This window comes from Carassius gibelio, chromosome B15 (genome assembly GCF_023724105.1).
Source record: "Carassius gibelio isolate Cgi1373 ecotype wild population from Czech Republic chromosome B15, carGib1.2-hapl.c, whole genome shotgun sequence".
Taxonomy (NCBI): Eukaryota; Metazoa; Chordata; class Actinopteri; order Cypriniformes; family Cyprinidae; genus Carassius; species Carassius gibelio.
The window spans coordinates 21211596-21234641 of NC_068410.1; the positions used below are offsets into that span (position 1 = coordinate 21211596).

The window sequence follows — 23046 nt, forward strand, 5'->3', positions numbered from 1 at the left end:
GGCATTATTAGGTTCTGTCATTCAGAAACATGGCTTTTCATACCACTGCTATGCTGATGACACTCAACTCTACCTCTCATTCCATCCTGATGATCCGACGGTAGCTATTCGCATCTCAGCTTGTCTAACAGACATTTCTTCCTGGATGATGGACCATCACCTTCAACTCAACCTTGCCAAGACAGAACTGCTTGTGATTCCAGCAAACCCATCGTTTCATCACAATTTCACCATCAAGTTAGGCACATCAACCATAACCCCTTCAAGAACAGCTAGAAGCCTTGGAGTTATGATTGATGATCAGCTGATTATATCATTGCTATTTTGTTGTTTTTGATTGCTTCCACTGTCCTCATTTGTTAGTCGCTTTGGATAAAAGCATCAGCTGCTTTCACATTGGGACATTTCAGTCATGAAAAAGTTGATAAGGGCTAACTTCTGGGATGCACACTTAATTTAAAAAACAGCAGGTTCATTTTTGTTTGCTAATGCTACATTAGGGAACATGTTCATTATCAACTAAATTTTTTTCCTCAGTAAACTATTAATTTGTTGCTTATTGATAGTAAGGTAGTTGTTGTAGTAGTCATGTTTAGGCATGGGCTAGGGTTAATAGGGTCATATATTAATATGTGGTTTAATCAACAGTCAACATGCTAGCACTATGCATGCTAATGTGCAACAAGTCCTTAGAGAACCCTAATCTAAAGTGTTACAGTTTTTAAAATAAGTTTTGGAAAGCAAAGGTGAAATTAAAGCCAGATGTCCTCATATATTACACCAAACCTCACAACAACATTTACTAGATTTACTGGTGATTTATTAATATGCTGTTCTGGCTCAAATCATATTCATACATCATGCTATGTGGACAAAAAAATATTACATATATATATATATATATATATAATTATTATTTATTACTTTTTTTTGCAGAATTGCCAGTTAGCAAGAACAACAGCAAAAACTCTAAAAAGCATGTTTTATTGAGCAGCTGATTGACTGCTCATTGTTCTTCCCTTCCATTAGAAGGTTTATGGACACACTTCTGAAGTCACTCCGCTGGGAAACATTAGCGATGGCATGTTATGAAGATAAACAGCATCTTCTGCTCTACATCACAAATACTAATAACCCTTAATGCACACGCTCAAGTCAAGAACAAGACCTGGAGCCATTTGTGATGAGAATAATGTGAGGGTCACTCACCAGTAGAGTTTGGATCGCTCCACCAGAGCATACGTGTCTCCATCACCGATGAACGCCCGGCAGCTCAGACAGGTGAAGCATTCTGGGTGATACTTCTGTTCTCCGGCGACCTGGAGCACACAGACAGAGATCAGAGACGCTTCTGTGTGTCCACACACATTCACACACATTACTGGATGAATCATTCATTCATTCTGTTCTGCTCGTCACATATCAGTGATGGGGCAGAAAGATCAGTTATACACCAGAGGTTCTGAATGATTGTGCATGTCTTCATATGCTTGAGAATAGTAAAATGCTGAACTCTGTTGTTATTCACAGTAATCATTTAAACATTAGATATTAATCTAGTCATGTTTAACACTTCATCAGTGATCCTCTCCATCACAGACGTCTCTTCATGTTCAGATTTACACATTAAAGAAGAGAGACATCTGAAACAAATGAGAGTCCAGACTGAGAGTAGCTGAAGATGGTCTAATAATCTCAAGTGCTTTAGTGATCATAAAACAGAAAATGGCAGAAAGTCAGACAGACTAGTCATTGTTTTCATACAATGACCCCCAAAAAAGATCATTAAATAATGATGACTTCAGTAATGTTATATGAACATTATATCCAGTGTCTTTTCTCTTCATCATGTCACATCTACCCTTCAGAAGAACACTATTAACAGTATTGGATGTCCAGTCACGTGACATCCCACTGCTTCCTCGTTTCTGTAGCTGCTGCAGACCCTCAGCCAACACACACCGACACACACCAAACCTGGTCTGAACACACACAGCTACACACCGACACACACCAAACCTGGTCTGAACACACACAGCTACACACCGACACACACCAAACCTGGTCTGAACACACACAGCTACACACACCGACACACACCAAACCTGGTCTGAACACACACAGCTACACACACCGACACACACCAAACCTAGTCTGAACACACACAGCTACACACACCGACACACACCAAACCTGGTCTGAACACACACAGCTACACACACCGACACACACCAAACCTGGTCTGAACACACACAGCTACACACCGACACACACCAAACCTGGTCTGAACACACACAGCTACACACACCGACACACACCAAACCTGGTCTGAACACACACAGCTACACACCGACACACACCAAACCTGGTCTGAACACACACAGCTACACACCGACACACACCAAACCTGGTCTGAACACACACAGCTACACACCGACACACACCAAACCTGGTCTGAACACACACAGCTACACACACCGACACACACCAAACCTGGTCTGAACACACACAGCTACACACCGACACACACCAAACCTGGTCTGAACACACACAGCTACACACCGACACACACCAAACCTGGTCTGAACACACAGCTACACACACCGACACACACCAAACCTGGTCTGAACACACACAGCTACACACACCGACACACACCAAACCTGGTCTGAACACACACAGCTACACACACCGACACACACCAAACCTGGTCTGAACACACACAGCTACACACACCGACACACACCAAACCTGGTCTGAACACACACAGCTACACACACCGACACACACCAAACCTGGTCTGAACACACACAGCTACACACACCGACACACACCAAACCTGGTCTGAACACACACAGCTACACACCGACACACACCAAACCTGGTCTGAACACACACAGCTACACACACCGACACACACCAAACCTGGTCTGAACACACACAGCTACACACACAGACACACACCAAACCTGGTCTGAACACACACAGCTACACACACCGACACACACCAAACCTGGTCTGAACACACACAGCTACACACACCGACACACACCAAACCTGGTCTGAACACACACAGCTACACACACCGACACACACCAAACCTGGTCTGAACACACACAGCTACACACCGACACACACCAAACCTGGTCTGAACACACACAGCTACACACACCGACACACACCAAACCTGGTCTGAACACACACAGCTACACACACCGACACACACCAAACCTGGTCTGAACACACACAGCTACACACACCGACACACACCAAACCTGGTCTGAACACACACAGCTACACACACCGACACACACCAAACCTGGTCTGAACACACACAGCTACACACACCGACACACACCAAACCTGGTCTGAACACACACAGCTACACACACCGACACACACCAAACCTGGTCTGAACACACACAGCTACACACCGACACACACCAAACCTGGTCTGAACACACACAGCTACACACACCGACACACACCAAACCTGGTCTGAACACACACAGCTACACACACCGACACACACCAAACCTGGTCTGAACACACACAGCTACACACACCGACACACACCAAACCTGGTCTGAACACACACAGCTACACACACCGACACACACCAAACCTGGTCTGAACACACACAGCTACACACACCGACACACACCAAACCTGGTCTGAACACACACAGCTACACACACCGACACACACCAAACCTGGTCTGAACACACACCAAACCTGGTCTGAACACACACAGCTACACACCGACACACACCAAACCTGGTCTGAACACACACAGCTACACACCGACACACACCAAACCTGGTCTGAACACACACAGCTACACACACCGACACACACCAAACCTGGTCTGAACACACACAGCTACACACCGACACACACCAAACCTGGTCTGAACACACACAGCTACACACCGACACACACCAAACCTGGTCTGAACACACACAGCTACACACCGACACACACCAAACCTGGTCTGAACACACAGCTACACACACCGACACACACCAAACCTGGTCTGAACACACACAGCTACACACACCGACACACACCAAACCTGGTCTGAACACACACAGCTACACACACCGACACACACCAAACCTGGTCTGAACACACACAGCTACACACACCGACATACACCAAACCTGGTCTGAACACACACAGCTACACACACCGACACACACCAAACCTGGTCTGAACACACACAGCTACACACCGACACACACCAAACCTGGTCTGAACACACACAGCTACACACACCGACACACACCAAACCTGGTCTGAACACACACAGCTACACACACCGACACACACCAAACCTGGTCTGAACACACACAGCTACACACACCGACACACACCAAACCTGGTCTGAACACACACAGCTACACACACCGACACACACCAAACCTGGTCTGAACACACACAGCTACACACCGACACACACCAAACCTGGTCTGAACACACACAGCTACACACACCGACACACACCAAACCTGGTCTGAACACACACAGCTACACACCGACACACACCAAACCTGGTCTGAACACACACAGCTACACACCGACACACACCAAACCTGGTCTGAACACACACAGCTACACACACCGACACACACCAAACCTGGTCTGAACACACACAGCTACACACACCGACACACACCAAACCTGGTCTGAACACACACAGCTACACACACCGACACACACCAAACCTGGTCTGAACACACACAGCTACACACCGATACACACCAAACCTGGTCTGAACACACACAGCTACACACCGACACACACCAAACCTGGTCTGAACACACACAGCTACACACACCGACACACACCAAACCTGGTCTGAACACACACAGCTACACACCGACACACACCAAACCTGGTCTGAACACACACAGCTACACACACCGACACACACCAAACCTGGTCTGAACACACACAGCTACACACCGACACACACCAAACCTGGTCTGAACACACACAGCTACACACCGACACACACCAAACCTGGTCTGAACACACACAGCTACACACCGACACACACCAAACCTGGTCTGAACACACACAGCTACACAACCAATACCCACACAACTACACGAAGCTCCTCTGTAGAGTCACACGCTTTATATTGACTTCTGATGCAGTCACTGACAGTATTTTCTAAACAAATCAGCAAAAATCCCCCATCTCCCTCACGTTGTGACTTCACACAAGGACAGTTTCTAGAAGATTCGGCAGTGCATGTGATCAACATGAGATCTTCTGTTGTGTCACTGACGGATGATTCGCTTCAGGACAGAAGACATGACACACAGCTGGAGAAAACAGAGCCTGGAAACATTTCCCAGCAAACAGGATCTGAACCAATCACTCTGATTATAAACCATATAATGTCATCCTCTACTAACACATGTCGACTCATGCTTTATGTTGCCTGTGTTACTGTATGCTTGTTACCAACTGGGCTAAAATGACAAATGTGGGAAGAGTGGTTTCAAAAGTGATGTTCAAAGTGAGAAAGACTGGAATTCACCACCTTAGGGTCACGCTCACTTCCCTTTGGCAGCTGTTCATGTATCAGCAACACACTTTAATGACATCACTGCTCTGGGGAAATCCTCCGAGCATGCTATCATTAGGGAGGAATGAACACGACACTGGATCAGAGCCGAAACCATGCTAGATGATGTGAATCATGATAAAGCACTGAACCTGTCAAACCTGCAGTGTGTCTGTACAACATCCCATCATGCATCATGCAGAGCAGTTCTACACAGCACAATACACAGTTTTTCCTGCCAGATTACAAAATCTCTGAACCTGCTTCTAATGTCACGGGTTTGATGCTGAACTGATGGTTTCTGAGTCTGTGCTGTTAGTGACCCGGAGTCGTGACCCGGTTAACTAGTCAAGGATGACTAGCTCTCAGACTACTCCACTGCACATCATTATTATTAATTATTAGAAGACTCAATGAATGTTCTCATTAGGTCGTGAATTAAAGGACACAGAACGGATCCAACAGAACATAATGTGAGAATGACCATTTGATCTGAATGTGATCAGATGCTTCAAGCCTAATGAATTACGATGAAATGAATTCAAGAGGGAGAACTACGAAAGGCAGCCTCATCCAGACACATGCTTGAATATTATGATGTTTGTTAGATCCACCTGAATTAGTCTTTTACATCACAATGAAAGGTGAAGCGTGTGCTTACCTTCTTGTCTCTCCTCCAGAGTCTCAGACAGCAGAAGCCCCAGTAAAACACATCACTGATCATGACCTCCAGCCACAGATCATTCTAGAGAATACAGCACACAACAAAAGCTCATCCCAGAAGCTCGGTCACTCCCTCTGTCTCTCTGTGAGCCGGTGACTTCATCACTTCCTCCCGACACACACTCACACACACACACACACACACACACACACACCTCCCCCTCTCCGTCTCAGGAAAGACCCAGTCCTCTGTAGTGCCTTGATCCAAACCCTGAGTATCTCTCACAGATCTGCTGGCAGTGAGCTGGTAAAGCAGGCTTGACTGAACCTGAAATAACCTTCCAATCAGACTGGTCCCAGAACAGTGCGTCGAGACACCAAACATCTCAGATAACGACACAAACACACCCTCATTCTGCAGAATACTACAGCAATGTTCTCAGGAATCAAGATGCCATGAACGGCTCGGTGATAAGACGTGAAGCTGGTGTGGAATGAGGAAAGCCACTTCTCCTAACAGAACAACACACACATTGTTTCTCATTACAAATGAAAGAACTTAGTCATGATGGGAGTCTGGAAGAGATGTGTGTGGACCTACAGTGAGCTCACAGAACCACGAGTAAACATGAGAAACTGATCACACTGAGCAAAGGCTGATGGGATCACGGCTCGGAGGCTGTTGTGTGTCAGCGCTGAGAAAGATCCGCTCATCAGTGTCATGTGAGGGATGTCATTACAGAGAGATGAAGCTCGTAACTGAATGATCTGAAACATTCTTCATGGGCAGAAACTTTGTCTGAAGTTAGCATGTTGCAAACAATGCAATAGTTTTGTAGGCATATATATATATATATATATATATATATATATATATATATATATATATATTCTTTTATTTTTTTATTGCACAAGTCATACATAACTTCATTAATTCATTCATTCATTACGTACATGAACGAACAGGACAGGAAGAAGAAAATCTTATGGTACCTGTCGCTTATTTGTGCACATCAAAAAACAAAAAAAATCTACTTTATAAATGGATCAACCCCAATCCTCACCCCAAACACCAAGTATTTTCAGTAATACCTGTCTTTACGCTTAATTATCATAGTTTTAAGCGTGTTAGTCATCATTTTTCTTATAACATTCCTGTATTTTTTTCTTATACAAATTCTTAAATTTACAAACACTTTTGCAGCACTTCAGTTCATAGTCCAAGGTGTTCCATAGTTTAACTCCGTACATAGACAAACACATCTGTTTTTGTGTAGTACGTGCAAAAAGAGTTTTAAAATAATATTGCCTTCTATGGCCATCTTCCTCTGATACAAGAGTAAATACATTTTGTAAGACCATAGGCAAAACTCTCTGTTTAGCTTTCCACATAAAAATCAAAATCTTCAAGTCAACCAAATCTTTGAATTTTAGAAGTCCAGAATTTACAAATAAACTATTTGTGTTTTCTCTCTAGCCTGTCTTGATAATCCTTAATGCTTTCTTCTGTAACAAAAACAGAGATCTTGTGTTAGTAGAGTATGTATTACCCCAGACTTCTCTGCAGTATCCAGAATACGGGAGTATTAGTGAAATGTACAACATAAGCAATGAAAAACAGTCTAAAACATCTTTAACCTGATACAAGACCCCAATACTTTTACAAACTTTATTCTTAATATAAAGTATGTGATCTTTCCAATTCAATTTATCATTCAAAATAACACCTAAGAATTTTATCTAAATAAATCATTCAATATCATTTCCTTTAATTGCTATTCTTACATTTCCATTCTTTTTGCAATTACCAAAAATCATGTATTTTGTTTTCTCCCAATTTAAACATAATTTGTTTTTGTCAAACCACTTCTTAACTTTTCCATTTCTGAATGTATATTTTCTGTAATTTCTGACAAATTACTTATAGAATAAAAAAAAAGTTGGTATCATCGGCAAACATCAAAAATTTAATACTTTAGAAACTTCGCAGAGGTCATTAAAGAACAAAAGAAATAGTAATGGGCCTAAAACGGATCCTTGTGGAACTCCAGATATTATATCTTTTAAATCAGATCTTTGACCATTAATTTGAACAAACTGCTGTCGATTGTTAAGATAACTTTTGAGGCATTGATGAGCTGGACCCCTAATGTCATAGTTGTATGATTTTGACAATAGCAAACTGTGATTTATAGTGTTAAGCTTTGCTTAAGTCGATGAAGACGTCCACTGTGTGTTGCTTATTCTCAGTTGCAAATGTTATTTTTTCTATGAGTTGAATTAATGCCAAAGCTTTTGCTCTAAAGCCATATTGTTTTTCAGTAATTAATTTATGTTTTTCTTAAAAAAATTTTTTTGATTTTGAGCAAACCACTTTTCAAGGATTTTTGAAAACTGAGAGAGCAATGATACTGGTTTGTAGTTGTTAATATGATGTACATCTCCATTTTTGAAAAGTGGAACGACACCCGAATGTATAGACAAATTAAAAATAAAAGTCAGTGGATTAATAATACAGTCAGTGGTCCTTTTTACAATGGCCATTTCAAGTCCATCATTATCAGTAGAAGTTTTATTTTCACATTTACTAACAATAGATGGAATTTCATTTTCCTGAACCTCACCCAGGAACATGGACTGCATTCTACTTTCCATTCTACAAGTAACATTTTGACTTTGGTTAGATATGTCAATTGATTTGGCAATATGTTCCCCAATATTGATAAAAAAATAGTTAAATTCATGAATGAAAATAGTTCCAAACAAAGCCACAGCAGAAGTGTTTTGCATCTCTAAGTGTTTCTTAACTGAATCAGTAGCTGTGTGAATGAATCGGTTGAGTGAAGGACTTAATGACTCTCCACTTGAAGTCAATTTTAGGTTTACATTAAAGTATATAGAACCCTGCTTCCTGGCAAGCTGAAGCTCTGGTGCATGCAGTATGGACTACTTCCACGTCTACTGTGGCCACTAACCCTCTATGAAGTCCCGCTCTCAAAGGTGGAAAAACTGGAGAGGCTGGTCAGCTCATATGTAAGGAAGTGGCTTGGCCTTTCCAGGTGCCTCAGCAGTATTGGACTTTATGGTAAAGGGATGCTACACCTGCCCATTTCCAGTCTGGTAGAGGAGTACAAGTGTGCCAAAGTTAGACTGGAGATGATGCTACTGGATTCAAACGATCCATTTGTAGCCCCCCGGGAGGAAGTGGACCCCGCTGGTTGCAACTGAGCAGGCAAAGGCAGCACTCAGACACAAAGACATCGTGGGGCGAGTGCAGGAGGGGAGGAGTGGTCTTGGACTTGGGGACAGTACACCAGTGTGGAGCAAGGCTTCTCCATCTCAGAGACGCAACATGGTGGTCCAGGAGGTACGTCGGGAGGAGGAAGCAAGAAGGTGCGCCCAAGCTGTGGCTCAGGCAAAGCAAGGGCAGTGCATGGCATGGGAAGGGGTGGAGAAGAGGAAGATCTCCTGGAAAGAGCTGTGGGAGATGGAGGCATTCAGGGCAAGCTTTACCATCAGGGCTGCCTACGATGTCCTTCCTTCTCCCGCACACCTAAAACAATGGTATGCTGAAGACCTCTCGTGCCCTTTATGCCCAGTCTAGCAACGCGGAAGCACATCTTAGTGGGATGCAAGACCAGCCTCACACAAGGCTGTTACACCTGGCGGCACAAACAGGTGCTAAAGTGTCTTGCACTAGTGTTAGAAAGCCAACGGACAAGCGTGAATGCCCTTCCTCCCCCGTCACCCCAGTGGCATCCAACACCATTTGTTCGGGAGGGTGAGGGTCAAGCCAACCTCACCACCATAAGATCAGACTCTGGTCAGCTGGGCAGAGCACGGGACCGGAAGCTGCTGGCAGACTTGAGCAAGAAACTCTGCTTCCCAGCTGAAATCACAGCCACCAACCTGCGACCAGACCTTGTTCTGTGGTCAGCTTCGCTCAAGCTTGTTTACATCATCGAGCTCACCGTGCCCTGGGAGGGGGCAGTGGAAGAGGCTTATGAACGCAAAAGGTTGAGGTACGCTGAACTTGCAACCGATGCGCAACAATAAGGCTGGAATGTGAAATTACGCCCAGTGGAAGTAGCCTGCGGAGGGTTCGTAGCCACCTCAACATCCAGGCTACTCAGGAAGATGGGAGTGTGAGCAAAGGCCCACCGACAGGCAGTCAAAGACCTCTCTGCGGCTGCGGAAAAGGGAAGCCAGTGGCTATGGGTAAAGAGAAAAGACTCCGCCTGGGTCTTCAAGTGAGTTGATGGCACCTAGGGAGTGAACCTGGGATGCTGGGATTCACTGCTGAACCCTCTGGAGGTGTCGTGGGCCTATCAGTGAAACACCAAGGAAGGAAGGCACCCACTTGACAACCCAAAGGGTGCCATCACTCAATTGACCATCCCACAGAGTCTCATCGGAGCCTCAAGAATGCATTAAGGGATATCAACATCAAGTCTTATACAACAGATCTCAGATTACCATACATGTCCTGTTTTAGCTTTTATAGCCTCATTTCTGTTTCTATGAAATAATAAGTTCTATATTATTTTTACTTAAGCATCACTTCTCAAGTTCTAAACTGCCCTGTTTGTGGCTTGATGCGGAGCAAAATATTGCTCCTTTTCTTGACAGTAGTCTACAGACCCCTAATGAAGATGTGTGTGTGGCAGGAAGAGTTGATTATTGGACTGCCCTGCCTGAGGCGGTCTGACTCAGATGCTTTAAATATAAAAACACAGACCACAGGCTCTGCTATCTGCGTTATAGCTCTGTTAGGTGCACACTCACAGCCAGAAACCATCTGAGCAAAACCAAACTGGTCAAACTCTGGTTTTGTCGAGTGTCATCAGCGAGCAGCAGAGGAAGCACAGTGTGAGAGCGAGCAGACGACAGCGTGTGTGTGTGTGAGAAAGAGAGAGAGAGAGAGGTTATCTGCACCTGTACTTCATGAGCCAAGTGTGTGGCTGAACGCTGGCTAGAAATCCAGCACAGAGAGACACACCGACAGACAGACAGACCAGAGTGATACACATTTAGATTTGACATCTTTAAGCTGTTTTGCATCTGTGTCACAGACACATGAAGAGTGTGCTGTCACAATATTACTATCACGTGCGTGTCATGTTATAGAAAGCTTTGCATTACATTTCTCTGCTTGTCATATGTAGATGTTGAAAATACAAACAAATAAAAAAAGAAAAACACAAACTATTATCTCATTTTGTGTAACTTTTCAGGCTGTAAAATAAGTTGTGATTAACTTTGATCAACACCAAGACTGACCTGAAGAATCTGAAACTGGTTTAAGGTTCTGCCTGTATGAATGCTTTCTTGTGAATGAATGATATGCATCTGTCACCATCACCCTCAGGGGGAAATGCTGCTCATGTTATCATTTCATTTCATTTGCTGAAAAAATAGTAACGTTCATTCTGATTTCTGAAGTTTCTTTTTAAAATCCAAAACATCAGAGACAGGTTTGAATTCATACAAAAGTGTATACTATTTAAGAATGCTGTGCTGCAAAAATAGAAAACAAATGTTCAACATACATTCAAATTTTGGATGCAGTTAGGTTTGGTTTCAGTAAATTTGTAAATATTGTAATTATTATTATTTTTATTTTTATTTTTAAGAAAAAAAAAATTGTACACCTTAATGTACAGTTTATGTCTCTGGATCTGTATATATATATATATATATATATATATATATATATATATATATATATATATATGACACACACACACACACACACACTATACACTTTGACACATTTTGACTACGGAAACCAACCTGCAACTCCTGTGGAACATTTTGATTATATTGTAAAATGAGATGATTTGTGCATGTAAATAAAAGTTTTAAAACTTAATGAAAATGCAAATGTAAACAGAGCAGATGAAACCTTACATTAAGTTACAGATGTGCTATGCCAAAACTGGATGCAAAAGAGTTAACATGTGAAGAACCAGACACAATGAAGGAATTCAGACATAAATGATTCACATGATTCTTGTCACATAAACAGCTCTCGCTCTTGTAGAAACGCTAACACAGCCAGCAGTGAATGCATTAAAACAATGTGTTCATGAGCTCTGCGTCTGAATTATAGATAGCAGCTCCTCACGAGCGCACACAGGAGTGCTGTTGATCTGCTCATGTGTGAATGGAGAATCAGTGCAGAGCCGTGTAACTGGAGCCGCTGTAGGACAGACGGACGGACAGCAGGACTGTGGGTGAGGAGAGACACACAGATTGGGTTTCTGACCGTTTGGACTCACCATGATGAGTCCAGTGCTGATGGGCTCTGAACAGCCATGACACAGCTCTCCGAATTTAGCCCAGTAGTCCTTCTTACAGAAGAGACGGCCGTCCTTCTCATAGTACCAGTGTGAGAGAGACGCACCGCACTCACAGCACCTGCAGATCAAACACAAGAAGAGCTCAATCACTGAAGAACACTCATCTGTTCTCTCTCTCGTGCTTCATTACTTCTCTAAACATGGCACACGAGGTTGTGCGTCTGCTCTTGTCTGATGGAAGCGACTCGAGTATGAATGCTAGTATGCAACATATCAGACCACATGGGCCCAACCGAAATGAGCATCATCCAATTGAATTCTGAGGCTTGAATCATGTAATAGAGTATGAGAGGTTGTATTTTGATGTGAATAAACAGTTATCACACACAAGAGATGCACAAAGCTGCACTTTACTACAGTAAGTAAATATTTAGGACTCCAACTGAAAACATTATGCGTATCAAATTGATCGGTGTTATTCAGCTGTTAGTGACAGATCCACATTTTCTGTTTAATACTCAAACGATGAAGCAAACCAGGAAAGAGCATGTTGATACTCGCAGAGATGAGAGGAGAAACCTAAACACAGCAGCATCAGCGTGACGTCAGATCATCCATCATGTGTGTGTGTGTGTGTGTGTGTGTGTGCCTCACTGTCCTCTGTGTGTGTGAGGATTGATCTGATGACCATCTGCTGCTCAATGACCGTGAGCCTCTGGACAGAGACTGTGTTACAGAGCGAGTGAGTGCTGAATCAAGACATCCACTAGATCTGGAGGAGACCACAGTGAAGAAGAGGCTTTACCTACTCACATGCACACCACAGGACCTGAAGGAGCACACGGCCGGTTCAAGCAAGGCAAAAGAGAAATGTTATCCACCAGATACTAACACTCAGTGTTTAAATAATATTTCATAATAACACATCATCTATACACTTCTAGGTGTTTTTGAATGAGAGCGAAGTGTTTGTCAATGAATACCTCTCCATTAGTCAGATGAGAAGAGGAAAACACAGGGGATGCTGGGTAATCCATGCCATGATCCCGGGGCTCTGTTATCAGCACTAATGATGAAAGTGGAGACGGAGCGGATGCTGTGACACAGCACATCTCCTTCATCCAGCGTCAGAGCAGCCTCTGTCCTAGCTCATAGATCTAACAGCACCATGACTGAGGTTACTGGGTATTACTGGGATCTTTTCCTCCACAGAAACATCTGGATGTGGAATCTGTGTTTTACAGTAGGGTTTCATTTGACCGTACCATGGTAATTATGTCATGGTAACACAATGTTGAGTTATTAAGCACATATTAACAGCACATTAGCTCTGTGTGAAACAGAAGCAGAGACATATCTCTGATAAAAGGCCATTCAAAATGGAAATGTAACAGATTCATGTTTTGTTAGTTTACAATGTATTTAACTGATGTGACTGAGTGTATGATTATTCCAGCGATTGAATAATCTTCCTAAACCTTCATTTCAAACTTTAATTTAAAGCAAATGCTTAAATTCATGCAAAGCCGACAGTAATTATAGATGTTCTCCATTTGAAAACATCTCTCCATGTGTTTTGCTGATTGGTGCTGCTGTTATAACAATCTATGCTTTTATTACTGTGATATAAAGATTGATATAAAGATGAAATTTAACAAGAAGTACAACATGAAATACATATTTGTTATTGGACATATAAACACAAGTGATCAGAAAAAACAAACAAATACAGGTCAATATTGATCGATTTCTTCAGCAAAATATAGATGTGATTAATTGAATGTGTTTCATTCCACGGGTCTCATTAACATTTATAAATTAATGAATTTAAAACCATAAATCAATGAATACCAACCCTAACAAGCTTACAATAAGAGTTTGTCATTTTACTGTTTAATACACCCAGACCGATACAATCTTAGTAAGAGTGACTGATGACTTCTTCTGAAAATATTCAGTTGTATGAGAATGAAAGTGTGACTCAATACTGCAAGTCTATAAATCAAAGCCAGTCATTTCTGACATCCTAAGACACCTCGAGACATAACAGCTAGAATTCCTCAGATTCAGCACACATGAGCATAAATCACACAAGCCCTATACAAACACTGATAGTAGTAATTCTGTGGGCTTCTTACACACTCAGCCGGTCGTACTCGGAATAACAAGAAGCATCTAAAAGATACAAGTTGAAAACTTTACATCACATTACAAAAGGTTTCTCTATTGAGGAAAAAAGAACAATGTAAATAAAACGCCAATTATTATATAATAATACACTGCAATATTATGATTGAAAATTACATTGTGTATTGAGTCCTCTAGTAATATAAGTTGTATTAGTAATATTCTAATTATTTAATGAGAAGAATATTCTCAGAGAACACAATGCTACAGATTTGTGTCTTTTATTATTAAAATGTGATGGGATATAAAAGTCTGATCGAGTCATAAGCAGTTATTATCTGTCTGTTTCTGATCAATGGCACAATAATCTGAAATAAGCCAATTGCTATGAATCCTGGGAGATTCATGAGGAAACTTTTCAGTGTTTTTAAACCCCACTGTTCTCTACAGGAGCACACTGATGACATCACGAGTGTGTACTGTGATGTCATCCTGGGGGCGGAGCATCAGAGGAGCACACTGATGACATCACGAGTGTGCGCTGTGATGTCATACTGAAGGCGGAGCATCAGAGGAGCACACTGATGACATCACGAGTGTGCGCTGTGATGTCATACTGAAGGCGGAGCATCAGAGGAGCACACTGATGACATCACGAGTGTGCGCTGTGATGTCATCCTGGGGGCGGAGCATCATAGGAGCACACTGATGACATCACGAGTGTGTGCTGTGATGTCATACTGAAGGCAGAGCATCAGAGGAGCACACTGATGACATCACGATTGTGAGCTGTGATGTCATCCTGGGGGCGGAGCATTAGAGGAGCACACTGATGACATCACGATTGTGAGCTGTGATGTCATCCTTGGGGCGGAGCATCAGAGGAGCACACTGATGACATCACGAGTGTGCGCTGTGATGTCATACTGAAGGCGGAGCATCAGAGGAGATGGCTGTGGCTCAAATCCAGTATCACAGTATAATTCATTCTGTATCAGAGTAACAGTGCAGATCATTATGTGCTTTAGCTTGAAATGGAAACAAAACCATGTGCAAATGCAATCTAGTGAAAGAGAAAAGTGCTTCATCTGAAATGATCTTTTGGATGTTCAGAGTCTTCTGATCAGATGAATGCTGAAGCATGCTTCATAAAGCTTGACTGTAAGAACAGAGCATGTTTGGTGATTTGACTGCTGTTTTCTCACGGTGTCTCTTTAACAGCATTAGATGTGTTTTGCATTTCGGGGGTGTCTTCTGGGAATGGGTTTGCATGCCAGTGCTTTCTTTGTGCTTACTAAGCCCTTCCCAGAATGCATTGCTCCGGTTCTCATTCTGTCAGTCTGGAGGAAGAATGAAGTGCCCTCACAAGTTCAGCCAAGATCTGGATCAGATCCCACAGAAGACAAACAATCCTCAGCAGACAGGAGGAGGAGGAGTATTTAACAGAGGAGGGTAACAGAGCCATCTGAGCGCTTCTAACCAGCATAATGAACTCTGATGCATGCAGAGTTTATCAGCGCGAGACAGACAGACAGACAGACACAGCGGACAGGACACGTCAGATCCAGCATGACACGAGCTTATCGCCACAACACAGGCCTTTACACAGAGATTCAGCGTCTGTTTTTAGAGATGCAGACACCAGCTCTGTAGGACACGCAGTGTTGCCAACTTTTGTTGCTAAATTTAGCAACTGTTCAGACTACTTTAGCTAATTTTCTTCCAAAAGCACCTACCAATAAATTTTGCAATTTTTTTAACATTTATTTAACTTTAAGCAACTTTTGATAAGTGACTCGGACAATAAAAAGGCACACATTTTCCATCCAAACACAAAAAGAGGAAAGCACAGATGCCTAGCACCTAGTGAACAGAGTTAGCTGCTGTTAGCAACTGTTCAACTGAATAACAACAACAATAACAACAATTTAATAATTAAAATGTCAAGAAATGTTCATTTATGATGCACTTTGTTCGTAGCTTAATATTCACGTTGATAATACAAATGATGCATTAGGACCTATGCATTTACTGACCTCATAAACTCTTTTGGAGTCAAGCAAAATGTCACTGGGCCCACTCATCGTTTTAATCATACACTAGATTTAATTATATCACATGGTATCGATCTTACTGCTATAGATATTGTATCTCAAAGTGATGATTTTACAGACCATTTCCTCGTATCGTGCATGCTGCGTATCACTGATATTAACTATATGTCTCAGCGTTTCCATCTGAGCAGAACTATTGTTCCAGCCACCAAAGACAGATTCGCAACTAACCTGCCTGATCTATCTCAACTGCTATTTGTACCCAAAAATACACATGAACTAGACGAAATTACTGACAACATGGGCACTATTCTCTCTAATACATTAGAAGCTGTTGCCCCCATCAAATTGAAAAAGGTTAGAGAAAAACGTACTGTACCATGGTATAACAGTAATACTCACTCTCTCAAGAAAGTAACTCGTAATCTTGAACGCAAATGGAGAAAAACTAACTTAGAAGTTTTTAGGATTGCATGGAAAAACAGTATGTCCAGCTATAGACAGGCTCTAAAAACTGCTAGGGCAGAGCATATACACAAACTCATTGAAAATAACCAAAACAATCCAAGGTTTTTATTTAGCACAGTGGCTAAGTTAACAAATTACCAGATGCCATCTGATTCAAATATTCCACCAACGTTAAATAGTAATGACTTCATGAATTTCTTCACTGATAAAATAGATAACATTAGAAATACAATTGTGAATGTAGATTCTACCTCGTCTAACACTTCAGTTTCATCCATCGCACCCAAAGATAAACTGCAGTGCTTTACAACTATAGGACAGGAAGAGCTAAATAAACTTATCACTGTATCTAAACCAACAACATGTTTATTAGATCCTGTACCCACTAAATTACTGAAAGAGTTGTTACCTGTAGCCGAAGAACCGCTTCTCAATATCATTAACTCGTCGTTATCTTTAGGTCACGTCCCAAAACCATTCAAGCTGGCGGTTATCAAGCCTCTTATTAAGAAACCAAAACTAGATCCTAGTGTACTGGCAAATTATAGGCCTATTTCAAATCTTCCATTTATGTCAAAATTTTTTGAAAAAGTTGTGTCTGCTCAATTGAGCACCTTCCTACATAAAAATGATCTGTATGAAGAATTTCAGTCAGGTTTTAGGCCCCACCATAGCACAGAAACTGCACTTGTTAAAATTACAAATGACCTGCTCCTTGCGTCAGACCAAGGCTGCATCTCATTTCTAGTCTTACTTGATCTTAGTGCTGCGTTCGACACCATAGATCCTGACATACTCATAGATCGATTACAAAACTATACAGGTATTCAAGGGCAGGCTCTAAGATGGTTTAGATCCTACCTGTCCGATCGCTACCATTTTATTTACTTAAATGGGAGTCATCTAATTAATCACCAGTAAATATGGAGTGCCACAAGGATCCGTCCTAGGTCCCCTTCTATTTTCAATATACATGTTGCCCCTTGGTAATATTATTAGAAAATACAGAATTAGCTTCCACTGTTATGCTGATGATACTCAACTATATATCTCAACGAGACCAGATGAAACTTCCCAATTATCTAAGCTAACAGAGTGTGTTAAAAATGTAAAAGATTGGATGACCAATAATTTTCTCCAATTAAATTCGGATAAGACAGATATTAATTATTGGACCAAAAAACACTACACAGAATCTTGTAGATTACAATCTGCAACTAGACGGATGTACTGTTACTTCCTCTACAGTCAGAAATCTGGGTGTTATATTAGACAGCAATTTGTCTTTTGAAAATCATATTTCCCATGTTACAAAAACTGCATTCTTCCATCTTAGAAACATTGCCAAGCTACGAAACATGTTATCTGTTTCTGATGCAGAAAAGCTAGTTCATGCATTCATGACCTCTAGACTGGACTATTGTAACGCACTTCTAGGTGGTTGTCCTGCATCTTCAATAAACAAGCTACAGGTCGTCCAAAATGCAGCAGCTAGAGTCCTTATGAGGTCAAGAAAATATGATCATATTACCCCAATTTTACAGTCTCTGCACTGGCTACCTATTAAGTTCAGTTATCAGTTACAAATTATCATTACTTACCTATAAGGCCCTAAATGGTTTAGCTCCAGCGTACCTAACTAGTCTTCTACCACGTTACAACCCATCACGCACCCTAAGGTCACAAAACGCTGGACTTTTGGTCGTTCCTAGGATAGCAAAGTCCACTAAAGGAGGTAGAGCTTTCTCACATTTGGCTCCCAAACTCTGGAATAGCCTTCCTGATAATGTTCGGGGTTCAGACACACTCTCTCTGTTTAAATCTAGATTAAAAACACATCTCAAGCATTCGAATAATTTATCTCTTAAATTGTGAGTGTAGTTGTATCTGATCAAATGCACATTCTTATTCTTCAGCTTGGATTAAATTAATTAATTTTACTCTGTTGGATCAGCAGCTATGCTAATGATGTCTCTATGTGTTTCTCTGTTTCTGCTGGATCTTCATCCCGTGGTAACTAGGATTTACACAAGCTCCAGTCTGGATCCAGAACACCTGAGAAGAGATGATGCTGACCCTCAGAGGACCTCAGATGATGCTGACCCTGAATCAACAACAGAACTAACAATTATTGCTACAAGTGTGATTGCATCATATATTAATTATTAATAATATTAATAATGTTCATCATCTGGCTGACTACGACATAAATTTTTCAACAAATCCTGTCATACGTGCACAAACTGACAGTCACCACTTATAAGCTATTACTAAACATTGTAGAAACATAATTTTCTGTAAAGTTGCTTTATAACGATTTGTATTGTAAAAAGCGCTATACAAATAAACTTGAATAAACTTGAACATTATCCATTGTAACCCTGCAACACAATGCATAACTTAAAATGCAGGTAAAAATAAGAAACAGAAAATTATTTTATATTTACAGAGAAGACTGTGAATTGTTGAGAATGTGTTATATTACTAGTTTACTAGCTATTGAAAAAAACTTAAATTGCAATCATTAAAAAAAAAGTGTTCAATAATTCAATGTATTTAAAAATAAAGTTATGTTTTAATATTATATCAAGCATATTATTTTATAAAAAAATCTAAATTACCATTTATAAAATATATATTTGTCGATATTTGATGTAGTGACACAATTTTGCGTCGTGATTACACAATGAAATGACATCATCACAGAAAGATGTCACAATGTCATTTAGCAACTTTTATCAACAAATCGACCTTCCTCTAGCAGCTTTCTCTGAGGACATGAGCAGTGGATTCTGTAATGAAGTGTTGTGTAACCGTTGTGCTGTCAAGACAAATCAGGACTTGTTAGCAGTTACACTACAAATGGTTTGACTGAACAGATTTCTGTAAATCGAGACTAACTACAACAACTACACTGGGCACAGAAAGAGAGTCTACACACCCCTGTTAAAACTGCTGTCTTTAGATTTAAAACATAAAAGTAAATGTAAAAGTGTACTGTATCATACGGATAGATACAAAACAAATAATAATATAACGTGTATATATATGTATCTATCTATGTCCCAAAAGTTACATTTGCTTTCATCAGATCACAAAACATTTTGCCCAGTGACCAAGAAACTCTCTCTATATATTTTTATTATTATTATTATTTTTTTTTTTTGAGTAATGCATTCATCTGCCACACTCCAATTAATATGAATAAAATCACAGCCTATCACATGAAGTGACCTAACATTAGCATGGGAAATGCATAATCCGAATAACAGTGTCAAAAGGCAATTATTTGCATTGTTTATTGGTTGAGCGCTGCTAAGATTGTAACAAGCGCTCTACAAACTACAGCCCTCACACATCTGACACAATGAGAAACACTCACACACTCCTGCTGCTGTTTCATAAAGCAATGCATAACACAACTTAAATGATGCCTGTGTCATACATTTTCATTCTTACTCCCACATAATGACACGTTAATGGACCATACTTGTTTCAGAACACACACACACACGCACTCACACACACACACACACATTCACACACACATACCTCATCCACGACCTCTGCACTTAATATGCATTTGTAAAGCAGATTTCAAAATGAATATGTATCTATCCTTGCTAATTAACTTGTAGCTTGTAAAACAATACTTATTAGTATTTAGTAAATGTGATCAGTATTCATGAGTTACTGCTAACAGTTAACAGAGCTGTAAGTCTGACTATGTCTCCCACCGCTGATGCTGCATGGCAGAAAGCAAACGCTGACCGCTGACCGAACCTTCTGTAGTTGAGCAGTCATGAAAGAGAGAGCAGGATGAGAAAGCACACTGCGGAGCAAGCTAGTGGTCAGAACTATTCACACACAACCAGATCTGACTGAAACACTGTTTGCTGGAAGAAAAACTGAAGTGAAACTACAGGCGACACACACCCTTCAGAACAGATCACAAACCACTCCAACAGAAAGACTCACTAACAACCACTGATACAGTATGCTTTCTGACACAAATAATAAAGAGATCATTATTAAGACCAGGGGTGTCAAACTCAGTTCCTGGAGTGCCGGAGCCCAGCAGAGTTTAGATTCAACCCTAATTTAACACACCTGCTCCAACTAATCAAGTCCTTCAGGCTTACTGGAAAGCTACGTAGAATGTGTTTTGAAGCAGGGTTGGAACAAAACTCTGCAGGGCTCCGGCCCTCCAGGAATTGAGTCTGACACCCCTGATTTAGACATTTCCTTACTACAGCTGTCCACTAAGCAGAGGTGCGAGTGAAGGGCTTACGCTGTGCCAGAGATGCGGCGGTACCGCCGGCTCCTGCAGGAGATCATCTGCACCTTCTGCTGCGCTGCTGGAGGATCACTCATTTCTGAGCGTCTCTGCTCATCTCTACAGTCAACCACACGCCTCTGTCACTTCCTGTGACCTCATGACCCCAGCTCTCTCCGTACTTCCCTTCCACTTCCTGTCTGACTGACACTCACTAAGATCACTAATTTATGGCACACTTTGTTTTGTTTTTTTTAACTTTAGGTTAGTTTTGTGTTTTGGTTAGTTTTGTTTTATTTAGTTTTGTGTTTATTTTTTTGTTGTTTTTCCCTCCATTTAAATAAATGTCGATTTTATATATCTCTCTTTGTGTGGAACTTATAATCATTCTACACAATCTAATAAATACAGACTACTTCATTACAAAGAAAAATGAACAAATATGAAAAAAAACATATGTATATTCATAGGATAAACTAGGTTAGTGGATAATTTGGCAGCAAAAGTTATTCCAGAAAAATCAGTGCACAATAATTTTCCATACATTTAGTGAAAGAAAAAAAAAATGTGGGGAACAAATAAAAGTGTTGCACTAAATATTGTAAAATGTTACACATTGTTATTTGTATTATAAAATCCATGAATGTATTTATATATAGGCCTAAGGATTTACCATAAAAGCAACAACATATGATGGATTCGATAGGACAAAACAAATACAGTTCGGCATGAAGCACTTACAATATGCACATCTGGTGTGCAGAATGATCCTCTTTTTTTGAAGCAACACGGCATCAAAGCACGCATCGCTTTGCATTAAAAAGTGCAAAGCACAAAGGCAAAATATATTGATGCATAGTGTAATATATTTGTGCAACAGTTATTGAGCCTTTCTATAAACAGTTTTAAATTTCAGTTACTGTGCGCGTTGAAAACGTTAGTTTAGTTTAGTTTTGTGTTTTTAGTTTAGTTTTTTAAGTTTTGTGTTGTTTACTTTAGTTTTTTAAGTTTTGTGTTGTTTACTTTAGTTTTGTGTTTTGTTTATTTTACTTTAGTTTTGTTTATTTTACTTTAGTTATTTGTTTAGTTTTGTGATTTGTTTAGTTTAGTCTTTTGTTTTGTTTAGTTTAGTTTCGTGTTTCTTTTTTACTTTAGTGTTTTTTTGTAATGATCAGACCACTGGCGAGCATAGCGAAGAACCCAAGTGCTATGGCGTTATTTCCCTGTCAAATGTCGAGAGTACATTATTGTAGCGCGAAAGTACATTAATATAATGCGCGAGCGTCAATCTCTCTGCTCGCGTGCGGAATATAATGTGCGGAGCGCGAATCTCTCTGCTTGAGGAACTCGGCGCACGCTCTCAGATACACGTTGCTCTTGTAAGAATTTTCTCTGGGCTCGCTCAGGTTTCTCTGTACTCTTCTCTTCAATTTCTTTCTCTTGGCTCTTGGCATAAAAGCTGTCAAAACGGCAACAACCAATCAGAAATAGGCTTCAACGACTGACCGATGAAAACGCGATATCGTACATGGAATCTTATTGGTTGATACTTAACTGCACATGGAACACATGGAATAA

General features: G+C 40.9%; 1 protein-coding gene across 4 annotated transcripts in view; it reads right to left on the reverse strand.

Moving 5' to 3' along the window:
• The window catches only part of limk1a (LIM domain kinase 1a), a 72640-nt gene that overhangs the window by 14739 nt on the left and 34855 nt on the right, over positions 1-23046 (reverse strand). For 2 of the 4 annotated variants that reach the window (XM_052576640.1, XM_052576642.1), the window contains 2 exons: positions 12523-12661; positions 1210-1319 (listed from right to left, as the gene is read on the reverse strand). In XM_052576640.1, the coding sequence (XP_052432600.1) occupies positions 1210-1319; positions 12523-12661 (249 nt within the window). Of the gene's footprint in view, positions 1-1209; positions 1320-6239; positions 6392-12522; positions 12662-21483; positions 21647-23046 lie in introns of those variants that run through there. The other 2 variants (XM_052576641.1, XM_052576643.1) reach the window with 2 other exon arrangements.